This window comes from Pelecanus crispus, chromosome 12 (genome assembly GCF_030463565.1).
Source record: "Pelecanus crispus isolate bPelCri1 chromosome 12, bPelCri1.pri, whole genome shotgun sequence".
NCBI classification, from domain to species: Eukaryota; Metazoa; Chordata; class Aves; order Pelecaniformes; family Pelecanidae; genus Pelecanus; species Pelecanus crispus.
The window spans coordinates 16,585,453-16,605,769 of record NC_134654.1 but is presented as its reverse complement, the minus strand read 5'-3'; the positions used below and the strand labels follow the sequence as shown (position 1 = coordinate 16,605,769).

Below are 20,317 nucleotides of genomic sequence, written 5' to 3'. Positions count from 1 at the left end.
GAGCGCGGGCAGCCCGCCTGCTCCGCGGCGCCGCGGCCCCGCTGCAGTCCCGCTCCGGCATGGTAAGGCCGTGGGCGGCGGACGGGCGGGCGGGGGCGGGCCGGGGTGCCCGTGGCGCGGCGCGGTCTGACCCTCTCCCCGTCTCTCGCAGCCCCTCGCCGGAGAAGCAGCGGCCGGCACGGGACCCCGCCGCCTCGAGCCCCGCTCCGCCGCCGGGCTCCGCCGCTCGCTGCGCGCCGGCATGAAGCGCCCGGCGCCGGGCAGCCGCCGCTGAAGAGCCGCGCGGCAGCAGCGGGACCCCCCGCGCCCCCCCATGGGGCAGCGCCGCGGCCGCTGAGCCCCGCGCCGCCGCCCGCCGCCCCCACCCCGCGCCGCGCCCCGCGGCCCCCGCCTCGCCCCGCCATGGGGCCGCGGCACCTGCTGCTGCCGCTGCTCCTGCTCTCCCTGCAGCTCCTGGCCCTGCTGCTGGCCGCGCAGGCGGCCGGGCCCCCCCGTGCCAAGGCCAACCGGACCCAGGGGGCGGCGGCGCCACGGCGGACCCCCAAGCCGGGCAAGGAGCTCCTCAACCAGACGCTGGCGGGCCCGGGGGCTGCCGCCCCCACGGCGCTGCCTGGACGCGGCAAGGGCGCGGGCAGCAGCAGGACGCCCCCCGGCGGCGGGGTCGGCGGTGGGGGCTCGGCCGCGGCGCACGAGACCTGCTGGGGGTACTACGACGTGAGCGGGCAGTGGGACAAGGAGTTTGAGTGCAACAACAGCCTTACGGGCTTCCGCTACTGCTGCGGCACCTGCTTCTACCGCTTCTGCTGCAACAAGCGCGCCGAGAAGCTCAACCAGAGCCTGTGCCGCAACTACAAGAGCCCCGAGTGGGCCCACCCCACCACCGCCAGTGGCGCTCTGCCCGCTGATGGCAGCAATGGCGCCGACGGGGACGCCAACAAGTACGACCCGGACAAGGACAGCACCAACGCCACTGTCTACATCTCATGCGGGGCCATCGCCTTCGTGCTCATTGCCGGTGTCTTCGCCAAGGTGGCCTACGACAAGGCACGGCGCCCACCCCGGGAGATGAACATACACAGGTGCGATCCTCTCCCTCCTTCCAGCACCCCTTCTGTCTAGGGACACCCTCCTCTCCAAAGGTTCCTCCTTTCCACTGCCTCTCCAAGTGTTTCCCCTTTGCACCATCTGTCCAAAGGTTTCCTTGTTGCACTACCCATCCAAGGGGTCCTCCTTTCAACCACCCATCCAAGGGCTTCCCATTTGTGCAGCCTGTCCAAGAGTTTCCCCACTGCATGACCCATCCAAGTATTCCACCTTTGAACTGGCTGTCCAATGATTCCCTTTTTGCACCACTGTTCAAGGGTTCCCCCACTGCACTACCTGTCCAGTGAGTCCCTCTGTGAACTACCTATTCAAGTCTTTACCCGTTGCACTGGCTGACCATGAGTTTCCCCCTTGCACCACGCTTCCAAGGATTTTCCTTTTGCAATGGATGTCTAAGGGCTCCCCTGTCCAAATGATCTTTCATTGTGCTATTGCTTTGAGGGGTCCCCCCTTGAACTATTCATCCAAGGGTTTTCTCCTTTGAGAGGGCTGTCCAAGAGTTCCCTCTTTGCACCACCCATCAAAGGATTTTCCCTTTCCACCATCTATCCAAGGGTTCCCCATTTGCACAGTCTGTCCAGGGACAACCCCAACACCTTGGACCATCCCTCCTGACCCCCTCCCACTACCCACCTAGGGACCCGTCCTGGTGCCCCGCTCAGCCCTCCCATCCTCGGGGCAGCACCGTGGGACCTCTACCCTTCCCCTCCGCGGCACCCCTCCACGGCGCAGCCTCGTGGAGAGGGTCGCGACCCCGCCTTCAGCACCGGTGCCGCGGACAGCTCCGCGCTGCCCCGCGCAGCGGAGCACTCGTCCCGCCCCTCCGCGCAGAGCCACCTCCTCCCCTCCTGCCCCCCCGGCACTCCCCATCGACCCCAGGGGTAGCAGAGGCGCTCTGGACCCCGCGGGTCCTGCCCTGCCTGGCCTGGCCAGTGAGAAGTTTAAAAAGTGTGAAGGAAATTACTCTGTGTCCTCCTGGTGGGTGCCTTTGCCTTGTGGTTGCAAGAGGTATTTGGAAAGCAGTGGTATCAGGGAGTGTTCTTTTTCCTTCCTTTTTTATTTTTTTTTCCCCTCTAAATCCAGATAACTGACGCTAGTAGTCTGTCCTTTCTGGCTGGCTGCTAGAGAAGTAGTTTGATAGCCTTTTCTCAGTGGTTTTACACATTGCTGTTTTAGAAAACTTAATAAGAGAAAACACTCTTGAGATGTCAGAGACAAAACTGTTTAAAAGCCAAAGCTCAGGGTTCCATAACAATTCTCCTTTTGGAAAAATGCATGTACTCTCTCAGTTCATATTTATTTTTTGGTGAAAACATACCTCCAAATGATGTGTACATCTTGTGTGCTATGAATCCAAGAAACCAAGAAAAGTTGGCAAGAAGGTTCTTTAGAAGAACAGTTCTGAGCATGAGTGGGGAAAGCACTTATCTGTAGCAAATAATGCTTCATAAAATTATTTTAATTAAGAAATTTTAATCAAAATCATTGACCATGTTTTTAAGGCTGAACTTCAGTTGCAGTCAACAGAGTCTGAGGGAATAAATTTTAGCTTTTTACAAAGAAAAAGAGATGAGTGACACAGTTTTTATTTATTTGGGAAGATGTGTTTTATTTAGACTCCTCCCTTTAGAAGACTACACACACAGAGGGGCTGGCTGGTGTGAATTACTGTGTCTTCAATGAGGCCAAAAAGTAATGCTGGTTTACACTTGCTGAGGGTCTGGGCCATGTATTCCATCACAAAACCCAGCTGACCCTGGTCTCTGCCTTTGCAAGAAAATAACTTCACAGTGTTAAAAACATTGTAATACCTTTTAGGTCACTTGTGTCTGTATAGTAAAGGGTCCTGAAAGTAGCTTAGTCATAAAATAGGCTCTTTTAAGTATTTTCTTAACTGAGGGCTAGTTTCCCAACTGCCCAGGTCTTTTGGCTTCAAGGCAACTTTTTCTGGGCCTTATCTTCATGTTGAATTTGGAAATCTGACTCAGATGCCCATATGTTACTTTTGCTGTAGCTCCAGTGTACTACAGGGTTGGCTCCTACACCCTTTGAAATAAGAGACAATGTTGCCAGACTTGTCTGAATTATTCCTGATGTTTTCATTTCTTTGATGCTTGCTTTTCTTTATTTAGATAAGTTCTGGTAAAATGATTCACCTGTGTGCAGAAGTATGAATGGCAGATTGAGTGCTTGGAAAGCTTGACTTTCAGAGCATTTTAAGGAGTTGATTGACTTCTATAATATGGTAGCTGGTAAAAGATTATACCTTTCAGAGCTGTCTTACCTGAACTTGATCAACATTGCATGAATGTTTAAATGTTTTGAAGTGCATCTCCAGCAGACAGGGTCTGCATTGGTCTGAGGAAAAATGCTATCAGTGTTCTAGCAGAACGTAAATATGAGGAGTGGAATGGTTTGTCTTTGTCCCTGGGAACTGCTGCTGAGTACCAGGGAAGGAGAAAACCAGAAAGTAGTCAGATATTTCTGTGTTTGAGGTTGTGTCAACCAGACTTAAGTGTTACAACTAGAATAATTCACTGCAGTGATAACAAGTGCATTAAATCTCAGTGTGCATTCCACCAAAACCTCTGGGATGAGGAGAACAACAGTATAAACAGAAAATATTATAGTGGATTAGAGACAGCCCATCATGAGCAGTATCCCACACCCAGGGAAGATTAAGCAAGACTTACCTGGGCTTCACCATGAACAAGATCATGCTTTAAATTTTATTTCATCATAAGTAGTTGGTTAGCAGTACTGTGTGTAGATGTTATTTCTCTGTGAAGTTCTCATCCAGCTTTTACAGAAAATCCTTATTAACTCAGTTAGAAATAAAATTTTGATGGAGGCAGGGCTCATTTTATGTCTTTTGATAGAAAGGAGGGTTTACAAATTCACAGGAGAACTGTCACTCTTATGTGAAATGAAAGGCTGTCTGTGCACTGAGATATGCATGTGCATTTCTGAGCTGAAAATTCAGTCTTGTTTTTAGGCACTACCATGCACCTTTAAAGCAGAGGCACTGCTGTGATTCTGGGCTGAACAGTGTCAGTAACTGATACTTAAGTTCATTTCTAAGAGCAGTAAGTGGAAGTACTTTGAAAAACAGGAGCTAAAATATTAATTTTTTACAGACACATTTGTAATGCTCTAAACTTAGCTGATTTTTTTAATGATTATAGGATCTTTCAGCCCGACCATATATGACTACCTCTTGTCTGGATCTTGCTTTGGAGTTACACAGCCAGAACTAATGCATGCTGGGCTCCAGATAGAAACTGGGGCTGATTTCTGAGAGCTATACCAAGCAATGTTTTGTCTGCTGTTGCTCTCTGACTGCATTTGTGAGGATGGTTTGGTTTTGTCAGTTTGTCACGTTTTTTTTTCTCAAGCATTTCTTAACTGGGCAGGGTATTTGCTTTACTTCCAGTATGGGAATGAGTTAGGGAATCTTTTACAGTGAATAAGGAATATCAGCTGTTTGTTTTCAAAGCTGGGTATGTTTTTCTGTAGCGAGGAGGGTGACCCAGAATATTCTCTTCCCGTGGCCATTACCCTAAATCCCCACACTACAGTACATAAATAATTCAGTGCTAGTAGTATCACTCTGTGACCCCTGTTTAGACCTCAGCAACAGTAGCCATTGCACTCTCTGCTGAGTTAGGAATGCACAAATTGGAAACTGTTTATAGTTTGCAGCTAGGGTTTGAAATGTTACCAGTTGCCTGCTGCACGGGCAGCCGAAGCCCTCACTTGTAAGCCAGAGGGAAACAGTGGGCGTGATGGCCCTGGGGCAGTGGAGGAAGTCCAGCAGTTCTTGTGTAGCTGCTGAGAAGCAGCGCTGGGATTTTTCCCAGCAAACTAACTCTGTATCCTCTTAAAAGGCTGTCTTCTGTATCTGTCCTTGCATGGAGTGTGTCCAATGAGTGTTTTGGCTTTTGAAAGGGAGAGGGAAACAAGCACCTTCTGCTCAGAGTGCTTCACATTACCCTACTCCTAGGGCATCTTTGTTGCTACAATGAGGAAAGATATTTGTGCTAGTTTTTTCTTTCATCTCTGCCTCTGCATCCTCTGCTCTGTGAATAATAACAGTGATGGTTTTTATGAATAAACGTCCTTTTCCCATGTGGAGGCCATAGTTAAATTGATCAACTTCTTGCCATTTTTCCTCTATGGCTCTGAATTTCAACAGGGTTCAGAGGCAACGGATGTGTTTGTCCACAGATCCAGGAAGGCTGCATGCACTGTTTTGCATGATGCTGACTTAAAATACAGGTTTTCTCTTCCTGCAGGCTGCTTCTCACCACAGCTCTTGGGTCCTGTGAGTGCTAGAGGGATCACTGGAGGGTAGTTAGTTTCAGCCCTCTTTGCTATCAGTGGAGCTTGTGAAACCTACCTATCTCTAGACTTAGTTTTTCAAATTGTGATCACAGATGGCTCATTCAGTTCTGCTCTCCGCTGGTGTGTGTTTCTTGAGCTAAACAATTAAACTTCATACCTCCCCAGGGCAGGGAGAGAGTGCTACAAACACACACCTGGCCATAGGGACTATACAGAAGATTTTCTTTCTTGGATGCTGTCACCGCTTTCTTTCTCTTTCCACTGATTTGGTACTATGCTCTGCTTTTTTTTTTTTTTTTTTTTTTACCCCACTCTCTCTCATTCATCTGACTCACTCATGTGCCTTTCATTTGCTCTTTGCCCTGCTTTGTATTGTTTATTCCTGATGGTTTCTGAGTCCCTTCTCTAAAGTGTCCTGTGCCTCCCATAGTGCACAGAATATAGGTTCACAAGTATGTGTTAGACTTGGTTAAGGTAAAACAGAAAAAAATCACAATCTTGTGGCCTCAGAGAAGTTACTCATAATTAGTTCTTCTGTTTCAAACCAGTACCACACCTTAGTGTAGTTGAGGTAACTCCCATGCAGGGAGATGTGAATCTTGTCCTGTTTGCATTGATGAATTGCCCATTCCCAGCTAGCCAAATCAAGGCAAGGATGTGTGCTTGTACCTGTACGAAATATTTTTCCTTTTCTTCACTTACACGTACTGGGGAAGCTTCAGTCTGAAGTTGTGCACACAGTTTGCACAGTTTGGTGAGTGGTTTTTTTGCTATGCTTTCCTCTCTGAATCTGTTTTATAAAGAGACTGGCTTTGGTAACAGCACAAAGGCTGCCTGGTTACAGACTTCCACTGGCTGCTTCTGAGCTTCTTCTTTCTTTTTGAACTTGTCCTGGTAAGAAAGGCTACTGTCAGAAACCATGCTACCTTCACCAGATCATTTCAGTGTCTCTAATTCCCATTCATTTGATATTGTTCTGCTTGCTAATTAACTTTTTCTATTAGTAACCCTCCCTCATAAGGTGTCAAGGGAATCCAGTCTTGCTCTGAACTTCTATTTCTTTTAGTTTTGTAATCTCTTATATCCGTAACTAACAGTTGATCTGTGTGTCTTTGGAGATCAGACGCCTTTTAAAAATTCTGTTTCACATAAGAAGATCTGGACCTTATCAGGAAAATGAGATCATGGTGCTTTTTTGCTTGCCTTTTCCCCTACTCACATGGGCAATCTGTATTTCCTTAGATCTGTGTGCACTGTATTGCACGGAGGTCTCAAATGTCTCATTACCCAGACAGATAAGCCTGGAATTCTTTCACAATAAATATTTTGCTGTAGTTCAGGTTTTGTCCCAACCTCCTTTGTTGCAATGATAAGGCTCTTCAGAGAAAGTACAGTTTTCTTCAATAAGTATAAAGTCCCTTAATTGTACTTACAATGTAGGTTTTGGTGCAAAATAGATACCTTGTGCATGAAACCGCTTCTGTGTGCACCCGTGTTTTTCAAAGCACTGCTTATTCACCAAGTGCTGTTACTGGCTTTGTGCCTACAGATACACAAGCACAAACAATAACAGACTAAAAAACTGTGCAAGTGGAGCTCTTAACATAATTCCTGCAGACTTTCATGCCTGTGAAATACCTAGCAAGACCTGCTATTTTTATTTTGTCTTCTTTCCATGATCAAGACAAGTGCTGAGCTCCTTTTCCATACAATAACACTTCTTCCAGTTCTTCCCATCACCTGCGCTTTCTTTTCTGGGTGTATCTCTTTTCCAGTCTCTCTTTTGCTCTCCCAAGCAAAGGGGGATGTAGCCGGGTTATAACGGAGCCGGAGCCAGTAAGGGAAGTTCGATGCTTTGAGGAACAGTCCCGACAGTACAGCAGGTGGCAGCCTGCTCTCTGGCTTGCAGTAAGCACTGCACCCTCGGTGATGTTGGGGGACACGACTCCTGGAGGCACCAACTTCTTAATGCCTCTTGCTGTCCCTAAATAGCCTAATAATGGTTTAGAGGTAGATCTTGACCCTTGCTGCCCTGGCCACTTTCTGCTCAGTATAATAGCTCTCTGTGAAGAAATGTCAGTTGGAAAGATTTATTTTAACTTTTTAATTACAAAATCTTTATGTAACAGTTTCTTTCTCTTTGGACCTACTGTCTCACTATTCAAAGGAACTAGTATTACCCATTGTGAGTTTAGTGATTGTAGTAAGTTCCTTGCCCACACCACAGCAATAGTAAGAGACTTACTCAATTTGTATATCAGTGTTAGATGTGTAAAGTCCTTGTGTAAGATGTGCAGTCTAAGCACTGCTGGTATTTACTACTCTTGAAATATAGCCTAAAGAACCTGTCCCAAAGACAAGAGCTTTACTTCCCACCTCGTGTTGTAAAGGCAGGAGAGATGATGAGCTCACAGCGACAGTTGCTTTCTTGTTGATTCATCAGTGTAATGCCTATACTACTTCTATTTCATCTGAAAGGTATTTTCCACATACATGCATTCATACAAAGGGTGTGTATCTATTATGTCACCTGTGTGTTAGTTTTGAGTTCACCAAGAAGAGTGAGTCAGGAAAACTGCCAGCCTCATTCTGCTGTCATAATCTGGGTTAATCATATACTATGATAAATATAATCATATTTAGTACATCCATAATTAAGCTTTCAGTGAAATTTGTCATTAAAGCCAGACTAAATTCCAAGAGTTTCACAAATAATTCTTGTATTTGGCATAAGGATTTTTCAGAAGACTTTTTCTTGTAGTATTTATTATTAAGAAAGAATATTTCCTCACTTATACTGGGTGCAGGTGCACAAATGCTTCGCTCTTGGAAGGGTGTCCTAATGCTTAGTCTTTTTCCCTGCTTAACTCCATGGGTGCGTTCACCTATTCTTGTACACACACATGCACACACACACACACATATACAAGTGTCCACCATGTGCCCGCTCAGGTTACCATAAAAAAACATTTCCAGTGTTCCTCCCCAGAAACCCTGCTCTGAAGCACCAGATACTTTTGTTTCTGGCAGCTGCAGAGGCCAGTTATCTCTTTTGTTGACCTGGGACTAGTGCATCTCTAGTACACTACTGAGCCCCTGCACTTTCAGAAACAAAATCTACTTTGGCAGAGTCACTTCCACATGAAGGAGACTGCCTCCCAGAGGGGTTTGCTAGCAGCAGCACCCCCGTGTTTCCCTCCAAGTATCGGTCTGCAGTGTGTTTGTGTAATCAATTAAAGCCCCATCCTTCTGGTAGTAAGATCACAGCACTGTCAGAGAGTATGGCTAGACATGTGCCCTGGGGGTGATGCCAAGGAGGCAGCAGAGATGGGGAGAGCTGATGAAAGGCAGTGTACACTTGCCTTCCTGTCTGCTGCTTCACAGCTAGCATGGGGGAATAACATGGGCAAGCAGCACTCAGCTGGCAGAAATCTGTGTGGGAGCCCATCTCAGGATAGTACAGACCCAGCTCATTCAAGGGCAGCATGTGGCTCTGTGTGGTCAGTGTTTGAAACTTGACAAGGCATGCAGCAGGTCTGGGGACAGGTGTCAAACCAAACCATGAATAATGCACGGGCATGCTCTACATGACTTGCTAGTGACTGAAATCTCTCTGCCTTGGAGAGACCTGTCCCTTCCAGGTGAGCTGGCTCAATGGCTGGATAAATCACCTCTCTCAGCCTAACTGCCTCTTTCATTCTTGGTTAGTAAGGGAGCATAGGGGAGTCTTTAACCTTACTCCTTTTTTAAAGACTTGTAGTGAAATCCTTGCTGTGCCGAAGTCGATTGGAGTTCTGCCACGAACTCCATCACAGCTATGCTTTTAGCAGGCTTTTAGGTCAGCCAGACACTGCTCTTTTTATTGTGCTTTGCCAGATCCATTTGGTCATTCTTTTTCCATTCTTCCCCAAATTCACAGGGACTTGGAATACGCAACTCTGTTTTCTAACACCCTGTATGTGAGGTCTCCAAGAGGGGATTTTCAGAAGGCAGTTGAGTGAAGTTTTGCATGTGTACAACCTGCACTACTGGAAATAGTCTGCTCTTCCCATCTCCTTTTCCTATCCAGCATCTGCAGACCTTTCTACTCCAATCTTATTTCCCATAGGCCACATCCCAGCCTGCTGGAGCTGACAGCAAAGCTCCCCTTGTCTTCAGTAGAAGGGATACTTGTGCCCACACTCATACTGTCAATTAACATTGAAAAAATCTGTGGACATTGAGAAAACAGGACACTACTTTCAAAAAAGAGTGTAGTGAAGAACAGCACTCTGCCAGCCTGCTGTTATTGGTAATTAAGACAGGAGGTCTTACCTGGGTTGGTGAGTGGTCAGGGTGTGCTAAAGCGAGCTGGTCCTTCACAGCCCCTGCAACTTCACATTCTCTTTGGCTTCAAGGACCCTTCAGCCTCTGCAGGTGAATGTTACTTTTGCACTGTACTCCCTCCAATCACATTATCTGATGTGTCTCACAGCTCATTGCAGAGGCAAATGTCCATGTGTCGCAAACTCACTTCTTAAACCAGCCACTCCTCTCTGTTTCAGCTCTTTGCCTCTCTGTCATCCCAGAATTTGTGTGTTTTTTCTTTCCAGCCCAAGAGCAGAGGGTCATGTGTGGGCTGGATATATCCCCATCAAATACAGTCCATAAAGTCCTTGCCAGCCCTGGGGCAATGACTTGAGTTCTGCATTTCCACAGATTGGTCCTGAAAAAAACTGACAAACAGCCAGGGATACCTGGGAAGTGTTTATTCAAATGGAGCTTCCCTGGCCAGTGAAAGGGGCACTACACAGGGAAACTGTGGGCTCCAGTCCCAGCCTTGCCTGAAGCTTTCTCAGTGATATCAAGCAAATCCTTCCTCCCTCAGTCCACAGAACACTTATGAGCAAGGAATTTCTCCCCATGGGTGCAGGACACAAGCAAATCACCATGCTGGAATTTCTGAGGTCAAGAAACTAAGGCACTGCTAGTGGCTGTGGAAGATGGGACTGTTTCACAGTGTGAAAGTTACTGTAGGAAGAACCACTTCCAAAAATGGGTGTGGAGCTCTTTCAGCCTGAGTGTGCTGTCAGTGACATTGCCTAGCCTGAAGAAACCCCACCAGAATAATTTCTTTAGTCTGGGTCTAGAAGGATCAGGATCAGCTCCCTAGTGGGAGTTCTCTCTGCTGTGTTTTGAGCCTGTTTCTTTATGGTGCTTGGGGCTGGACCCTCCAGTGGGGCAATCTGGTTTGGCTACACAAACTCTACAGAAGCACACAATTGCTGAGATTGGAGGCACCTCTGGAGATCAACCAGTCCAGACTCCAAGCATGGTCAGCTGGAGCGGGTTGCCCAGGACTGTGGCCAGTTGGGTTTTGAATGTCACCAAGGACAGAGACTCTGTGAATCTGCTGGGACACTGTTTCAGTGTTCAAACATTCTCAGTGTAAAAGAGTTTCCTCTTGTGCTTAAATGGAATTTCCTATATTTCAATTTGTGCCCATTGCTTCTTGTTCTGTCACTGGACACCACTGAGAATGGACTGGCTCTGTCTGCTTTACACCCTCCCATCAGTTATTGTTACACATTAATAAGATCCCCCCCAAGCTTTTTGTTCTCTAGACTGAACAATCCCAACTGTCTCAGCCTCTCCCCCACATATGAGATGCTCTAAGCCCTTAAGCACTTTTGTGACCCTTCATTGGACCCACTCCATGATGTGCACGAGGAGCCCTGCACTGGACACAGCACTCCAGATATGTCTCACTAGTGCTGCATAGAAAGGAAGGATCACCTCCCTCAGGCCTGAAAAATCATTACTGATTACTTCCCTATTGCACAAAGAAGCTCTTCGCTCCCCTCCCACATCTCTATGCTACGACGGAGAGATTAATACCCTCCACATATCTGCTGGACTTCATACCATGCCTAGTTTTTACTGTGGTTTGTTCCTGTCTGTTTCTTCCATTTTATACTACTCTGCTCACTTTCTCCTTGTTCTGTTTTGGTTTTCTGTCACTCCCTGCCATTGCCCCTCTCCCAGCTTGCCTTGTCTTCACTCTCTTTTCTCTGTGGAAAAGTCTCGATTTCACCTTTCAACATTGGGGCCCCAGCTGATGCCCAACCTTGCTGCCCTACTGCTTACACCCTTCCCTTTGGCCCTTTGTATTTGCAACAAGACTTTTTTTTTTTTTTTCTTTTGAAAATGGCCACAACTGCTTCTTTACATTAGGGTGCCTGTGTTCATCCCACTGTGTTTCTTCCCAAAGTACACAGTCCAGAGTTGCATGAAAGCATTCCCTGCTAATGTACTTGAGAGCAGGACCTGACCTGCTGTGCCTTGGGATGTCTTGTCATGCAAGACTTCAGTAGGTTTTTCTCCCATGCTGCTAGCCCAGCAGTGATCTGGAACAACATCCCTGATGTCAGTATGTCTATTCTGGGTTTACGTGGAAGGAAGATTTAGTGTTCTCACATAAATGATGCTAATGAAAAAGCTGTCATAAATCATTATCTCGGGATATGATTGTACAGTTACGCAACTCTGGCTACTCTATCCACTGCCACAGGTAACATGTTCCAGTGAGTGAGGTTTGTTTTCCTGAGATAAGAGACCTGTCATCGTAGAAAGATTTCTGAAGTGTCTCATAGCCTTGTGCAGGTGATTAGGATGCTGTTGACATCAGTGGTACTAATTGTACCCAAATGGCTGCACATGCAAGACCCAAATATTTCAAGTGACTCTGTTACCCTGCTTGAAGCTTTTGCAGTGGACAATTAGTCAGCTGTACCCGAGAGACTTATACTGATCAAATCCTTTCTCAGTTAAGTGTGGCTGACCTTCCACCATCATGGGACTCAGCCATCTGTGCTTTATGGAAATAAACTGGATCACACACAGTGATATGATTGAATTGGTAAGGAACTAACCAGTTTGATCCAAGTTTAACTTTTTCCTCCGCTTATAATGTTTTGCTCTGCTGGTCCTGAACAGTCTTTTTTCTCTCTGTATACATTAAAGAAGAGTACAAAGAGTGAGCACTCAGGACACAGTTTGGTGTGTTTAGGGCATAAGAAGATTACACCTTCAGCACTGCCCAACCCACGTTGTTTTAGTCCCATACACTTATGAGCTAGGTCTGCTTTTGATAGTTATGTTCAATTTATCTCATGTATAGTCTGACACAGCAGACATTGCTTTCCTGAGTATCACCTGTGATTTCTTCAGTTCATCTGAGAGTAACAGTCTCCTCTCTTCCATGTGGCTGGCACCTGACTAGAAGTAATTTCATTGTTACCTTTTGACCAACAACTAACCCACATAGTAGCTCTTATTACTATTCCTTCAGGATGAAAAACAAAGGAGGGATTAAATTTGTTCTTATCACCTGAGCTGTATTTCTGTTTGTCGTAAGGATCAGTAAGTTCAGGTTCTGGCTGCAACCAAAGAACAACCAAGCAGAGTTTTATGAGAAACTGTTCACAAACTGAAATATTACCCTGGACACATGGTTTTGTGCTCATGGAGGGCAGCAAGCTCAGGCTTCAGCTCTCAGGTAGATAATAGAATCATATAATTGTTTAGGTTGGAAAAGACCTTTAAGATCATCCAGTCCAACCATTAACCTAACATTACCAAGTCCACACTAAACCAATTAAGGGTAAACTAGACTAAACTATGTCCTGAAGTGCTACGTCTACCCATTTTTTGAATGCTTCCAGGGATGGTGACTTCACCATCTCTCTGGGCAGCCTGTTCCAATGCTTGACCACCCTTTCTGTGAAGAAATTTTTGCTAATATCCAATCTAAACCTCCCCTGACACAGCTTTAGCCCATTTCCTCTCATTCTATCACTACTTGGGAGAAGAGACCAACACCCACCTCATTACAGCCTCCTTTCAGGTAGTTGTAGAGAGTGTTAAGGTCTCCCCTCAGCCTCCTCTTCTCCAGGCTAAACAACCCCAGTTCCCTCAGCTGTTCCTTATAAGGCCTGTGCTCCAGACCCTTCACCAGCTTCGTTGCCCTTCTCTGGACATGCTCCAGCACCTCAATGTCTTTCTTGTATTGAGGGGCCCAAAACTGGACACAGTATTCCAGGTGTGGCCTCAGCAGCGCTGAGTACAGGGGGACAATCACCTCCCTGCTCCTGCTGGCCACACTATTCCTGATACAAGCCAGGATGCTGTTGGCCTTCTTGGCCACGTGGGCACACTGCTGGCTCATGTTCAGTCGGCTGTCAACCAGCACCTGCAGGTCTTTTTCGGCCAGGCAGCTTTCCAGACACTCTTCCCCAAGCCAATGGCTGAGAGGATCAGGCACTTCTCACTAGCTCCAATTGTTCCAGGGTATATTCAGTTTAACTGCCTCAATTATTTTTAGTGAATGGAGGTAAACAGCCCACCCAAGAAGTAGGGAAGCTATGCTCTTAGGACTGTATCAAACCCTATTCAGAGAGTAACAATAGGAGGAGAAAGGACAACAGTATCAGGAGAAACAAGGTGACTTACAGTGTAAGGTGGTCTTAGACTCAGAACTGTAGCAGAATTTAGGTTGGTTCTGGAAGTCCCTTGTCCTGCCATCTGCTTAAAGCAAGGCCAACTTCAATGGTACAGGAGGTTGTTCAGGGCCTTATCCAGCTGAATTTGAAGACCTCCAAGGATGGAGATCCCTCAGCCTCTCTGGGTCCCTGGGTCAGTGTTTTACTATCCCACTGTGACTTTTTTTCTTTTGTAACCGAGTGCAGTTGCCCTTATTGCAACATGTACTCATTGCCTCTTTTCTTCTTTGCCTTACACCTCCAGGAACAACCTTGCTCCGTCTCCTTTGCAGCTCCCCATTAGTAGGATGTAGGTCCTTTCTTAGCCTCTCTTTGTCAGGTTAAACAAATGCAGGTCTGGGGAGAACTGCTTTGTATTCTTCCATTTCTATCCCACCAGTACCTCCAGCTCCACTTCTTCATCTTTGAGTTTCTTGTACTGCCTCTGTGTATCTCGTCCCATACAGCCCCTTCTGAGCGTGCACCAGTCCCCAACCTGACCTTTCCTGTCCAGCTGGCTCTATTATATTAAGCTAAGTGGTATATAGTGTTTTAGTGTTATCCACACTGTCGTCTTCCTCTGTAGTCTGAGTGATTGCACTCTTGACACTAAGAGTGTCTTCTACAAGTGTTCAAAATGAGCCCAAGCCACTGTGGGCTAGTAAATAATGGTCCTAATACAATCTCTGTGGTTGAAAAATGACTCTTAGCATTTCTGTACTGCAGATACCATTAAGTGGTCATCTGACGCTTAATATATCTTTGAGATATGTACTAAGGACTCAGTTCTGCCAACCTGCTGTCTTGAGAAAATGTGTTGTCTCTAGTGGGGTGTACTGGATGCTCATGCCAAATAGTCGGACCTCATTAGCTTCCCACATCCTCCCCAGTCAGCAAGATCTGTAATGCAGTGGGAAGGTATTTGCCTAGAAAAGCCATCACGATTACTGGTCATTGAATGAATCTCCTCAGGAGGGAACTGTGCAGTATCATATAATGCAGGCACCTCAGGCCCTGGCTTCAGGTCCTTGTTCTGCCACTCATGTCCTATACAACCTTGGGCAAGGGGCCAAAATTTCAAACACATCCTGTAAGTTGATGACCAGTTTGAGGTACCTCAGGCATTATTGTAAAAGGTGGTGAGCACCCACAGGTCTCTGTCAATCAATGGGAATTCAGCATCTTTTGGAGAACACCAAATACCAGTTCCTCCTCTTCAGTGAGGAATAACCATAGGAGCAAACAAAAGGAGCCGTGACTTGGGACAGGGATAAGTAGCTATCTCTTATTGCTGCCACCTTCACCTCTCTCTGAGCCTATCTTAGCACACACACACAAAAAATATCTGTGATCTCATGTCCCTGCATGTGACAGCCCTTTTACTCCGTATGTATCAGTATGTGTGCATGTATACATATCGTATGATTGGTTATAGCCTCTATGCCTGCTGTCTCTACAAACAATAAATAGTCAAATAAGGTTAAAAATATTCTTATTCTGTACAGGGTGGTTGTGAAGTAATGTAATCCTCTTCTGGAGCTTCTGAGATCTTCCAAGAGTTTCTTTTGTGGAGCACATTAGTGTTACAATTCATTATGCACAAGGATAGCAGTTTGTAGAGGAAATGATTTGGAAAATGGAAGGGACTCAGGTCCCAAACTATTTCTCATATGAAAGACCAGAAATATGGCATTTAAGGAATGCTAGTAGATATGAGCAACACCAGCATCTTTCTCATAAATATGCAATGAAGGAATTTCTCCTTCTTACATCTTTCTTGGTACCCGAGGTGATGTTAGGCATATTCCCTCTGCCAAGAGAAAAGAACCTTTCAAAATCTATCATTAAAATGCCACTGTCCCTTATAATCCACACAAGCTACCCCCTTCCTCCTTTTCCTATGGCTCAAGAGATAGCTTGTGGCTGCACTAAGAAAATCAGTGCATTCACGCTAGAATTGTTCCACTGTGTCCATGATATTCACAGAGGAATAAAGTCTTTGAGTATCCACTCATCCAAGGGGAAAATATTGGATGCAACTGAACTGTGTGACATTTCTTTCTCTTGGGGAAGAGCAGAGAGACCTCAGTACCATTAAAGAAATCTCTAATGGACAAAAAGCTAAAGGTAGGCTAATGGGTGTGTTGACATTAACCCAAGAAAATTGTTTAATCCTTTTCATCTGGACTGCTGGTTCTCCTTTAAGAAACCCGCTCCCACCACTTCTGTGTGTTGAGTTTCTTGCAGAAAAAAACCAAGGATTTAAGGAGTGTGGGGACGAGACTCCTAATCTGATTCAATCTTAAAAAAGTTTGGCTTGGGCAGGGCAGTTTTGGTGTAACCTTTAGAAGATCACATGCCTGAGTCTTAGGGCTCTGGTGTGCTCAGTGGTGAGTCTTTATGAAGCTAGTGCTTTATGCTATGGAGAACAGTTCATCTGCACTGTCACTGACAGCAAGGAAAATGATGGAGAGAGAACATAACGCTGGGGTGAGATGAATTAGTGGAAGCATATGAAAAAATAAACAATAGCCAGGCAAGCCTGTAAATACATGCAGAAAACACACAAAAAGAAACTGAGCTTTTAAGCCTTTTTTTTTTGTTATTTTTGTTGTTTTCTGTTTATGGCAGAAATCTGACTGCTGCTGGATTTGCACAGTGACTGTGGAAGTGAATAGTGAATGCCATTCTAACTATGATACTGTGTGAAAATACATTTTTTCCCTATTTTCTCTCCCCAGGGCTCTGGCTGACATCTTAAGGCAGCAGGGACCAATACCAATAGCGCACTGTGAAAGAGAGACTATCTCAGCCATAGATACCTCCCCCAAAGAAAACACCCCAGTTAGGACATCTTCCAAAAACCATTACACCCCTGTGCGCACCTCCAAAAGTAACCCAGGTAAGTGCTATTTTCCTGCTCTCTCTTCAGAGGTGGCTGTACCAGTATTGTGTAAGAAGTCAGCAGAACATCACACTTTACAATAGTGGATTTTGTAAACCTAAAATTAGGATAACAAATTACATTAAAAGTCAATCAGATAAAACAGAGTGCAAGGATCAGAGGTGATGATTCTTTAAGGTTTTTGCTGAACAGCATGGCTGTTCTCTCTAGGCATTTGATTCAGAATCAGTGAGGTATAAATTCAGCTTATACCAAAATGCTTGTATTAAGGTTAGAACATTGTGTATTTCCAACAAAACACACTTGCTATAAAGCATAGTTGGGATCTCTGCACACAGCAGCTGAGAAGAAAGAAATCCATGTAATTGGGGCCATCTTATTCAGTCAGGTGAGCTACAGGCATGTGCTGAGAGAAAAGTGCGGAAAGTGACCTACAGGGTATCCCAGGAAGTTAAAGACACTGGCCTGAGGTTCTCCAGGAACATTGGCCTGGGTATTGGGAGATGCAATTTTTTTTCCAGCTTCTGCTGGATGGGTGAATTTGGTCATATCATTTGACTGCTCTTTGCCTTGATTTCCCCAGTAGCACAAGGGATGCCAGCCTCTTAGGTAAAGATACTGTTCTGATTTATTTAATGCTTCATATATTGATAATTGTCAAAACAATGTCTTGATGGTTGCTGACCACCTTTGTTAAGTGGGATGTGGTAGACTTACCATCACTTGCCGTCTCTCAGTTGCAACTGGATGTGTTCCTCAAAGATATGCCCTCATTCAGTCACAAGCTATTCAGCTTCATGTCAAAGTTTCTGGGTGACATTTCCTGACCTGTGTCACCTGGTGATCAAAGGAGGTTTTGCTAATGGTCCCTGCTGGGGAAGCTTCTGAAAGAAGCTAACAGGAGCTCAGACTGCTTCACAGCCTGTGGGGCTCGATGTGCTCTGCTCTTTGTGGAAAGGGCCCAATACTGAGGGCAGTGACTGGTTTCCATTGCCTCATTGCAGTGACTGTTAGAAGAGTTTTGCTGCAATGCGCATCACCCTATGGAGACAGAACCAGGTGACCATGTTCTCTGGAAGCTTCCCCTGCTGCTGGGAACAAAGTAATTTCCCTGAGAACTAAGAAGAATGTCTTTGCTCTCCAATTTTCACTCAGAGGCCAGGGAACCCTGGAATTTTGTAAGCCAGAGAGTTATACCTGTGAAATGAAATGTTAGCCTGGAGAGTGGTACATGAGGTGAGTTGTCTGGAAAAAGAAGGTGCTTTTGCATATCTAGGGCTTGGGATGGGCTCTTAAGTGGTTATGTGATTCTGCCCCATGATAGAAACACAAGAAATAAGGGTTTATGGCCAGTGAACAGGTATAGGCACCATCAGAGAACAACTCTGACATAAACCTTACGATGAGATGAATCCCTTTCTGAAGACACCCTGTCTCTTCCCATTGGCTCCTGTTGGTCAGTTAGGGCAGGCAAATCCTAAACGAAGATGCGGAAGAAATTCTTTGCTTGTAGCAGAAGAGACCAGCTGGATACTGGAAGTCTGAATTAGGTGTCATGTTTAGTTACTGTTAAGTCTGAGAAAAGGCAAATGGGAATGTCTGTGAGAGGAATCGCTAATTGCAGTATTCTTCTCTGGTGTCTGTCCGTAGCTGATGGCTGCAATGGACATTTTTAAGACTTACTACTACATTAGTGGAGGCACACAAGGATGCAAGGACCAGAGCACAAGTATCATAAGTAGGGTGCTAGTACAAATGGTCACACTACAAAGTGACAGCACCCAGTAAGGAGTCTACTTGGTCCTTGCTGAGGACTGGGACATGAGATGAGTAAGGCAAAACGGCTGAGAAGGAAAAGGCATGCTGTTAAAGATGATGGTCTGTTCATTCAGCTTCTGATTGTCTGTGTGTTTGTCCAAGTTCAGTCAGGGCTGAAACAGGCAAGCCACAGGCAATAGAAGCCCACTAAATTAAAATATTCACAAACCCAGCTACAAAGGAGGGGGACTTTTCTACCAGCACAGCCTTCCACAGCCATTGGCAGCTGTAGGGGTAATTGATCACTTCTGCCTTGGGGCAGCCAGTTGGACCGAATGTCACACCAAGTCCTTGCCAAAGCTGGGAAGGGAAAAGTTGCTCTTGTAGCTTGCCCAAAAGAACTTGTTCCTGGCTCAGTTGTTTCCATTATTAACATGTCCTCATATATCATATGAGACAGAAAGCTAATCACTTACAAAAGATCATGAGCTCATAAAACAGCTATACAGTTAACTTTTTTTATACTGTTTCATTTGCAGAATAGGGCAATGCTCCGTTGTAACTATACCATGTTACTCAGCTAATCTTCAGATTATTGCAGTAATCAGGAAATTGTATAAGTGAATGCTGAAATCCTTTGGGTTGGAAGGGAAGTAAAAGTTGGAAAACAAGAATGGGTTATAGCATGTTAAACTAGAATAAAGCTGGTAAGCCCCAGTATGGAAGTAGAAGAGGGGTCACCAGCAATACTTGTTTTTTGGGGAGGAGAGGAAGAAAAGAAATAAAAAGAGGGGAATGGGTGACAGCTGGGGGAAAAAATAGAGGCACTAATATGTAGTAGTAGGATCCAGGCAAAGCACTGTTCATTGGTGCCGCAAATTGGCTTGAGAACACTACAGCTGTAGAGTTTTGCAATGGGATCTGAAAAACATCAGGTCTGCTGGCTGTGGTTTGTCTCAGGACTCCAGGGTATGAGAGGTTAAGCAATCAGAAAGGACTATAGTTGTTACATATAGGCTGAGATTGAGTTTTATGTTTGTTTTACTTGGAACTTTTGTTTCCAAATTTAGAACTAGAAGGGTGCCCCTTAAGTCTTGCTAAATAAACCATAGCTTCATTTTTCCATTAGGCTTGTTTGGTGTCAGTGAACAAAATGATTGTGGGTGACAGTGACAAATTGAGGTGATCTGTGTCTGAGCAGTAGAGTCCAAAGAAAGCAGCGTGTGCAGGTGCTGCTGAGGGCACGCCTGCAGCACATAACTTGCTGGGTAGTGCCTGGCAGTTCCTGATGCAAGTATGGAGAGTGCTGACAGCTTCTACCCTTCCTGCAAGCACTCAGGCAGCCCTCAAATGGTCATAGCAGGAGATCACAAGATGGGAATGTAGAACTTCCTCTGGTAGTCCACCAAGCCATGGGCACTATCTCCAGCTGTCACAGGTGCCTGAAAGAGAGTTCAAGACCAAGGCAAAGTCCTCAGTACATTTGCCCAGGCACTTCAGAGCAGGTGGTTTCAGAACTCTCTAAGCAGGAGACTCTCTTAGGACAGGAGGGCCTGGTGTTATGTTTAGTCTGTACATCTCTGTTGAGCTTGGAGATAGAAGAACCCAGGTCTAACTAATGTTTGTTTAAGGGAAAAAGAGAAATAGGTCTCTCTGTCCTAGACATGGAGATAACTGCCATTCTTCA

The 20,317-nt window shown here is 45.7% G+C and overlaps 1 protein-coding gene across 1 annotated transcript in view; it reads left to right on the top strand.

Moving 5' to 3' along the window:
• The first annotated feature begins 402 nt into the window (after positions 1-402).
• Positions 403-20,317, top strand: part of SHISA6 (shisa family member 6) — a 280,377-nt gene continuing 260,462 nt past the window's right edge. The window contains exons 1-2 of the mRNA XM_075720227.1: positions 403-1,079; positions 16,709-16,869. Of these exons, the coding sequence (XP_075576342.1) occupies positions 403-1,079; positions 16,709-16,869 (838 nt within the window). The remainder of the gene's footprint in view (positions 1,080-16,708; positions 16,870-20,317) is intronic.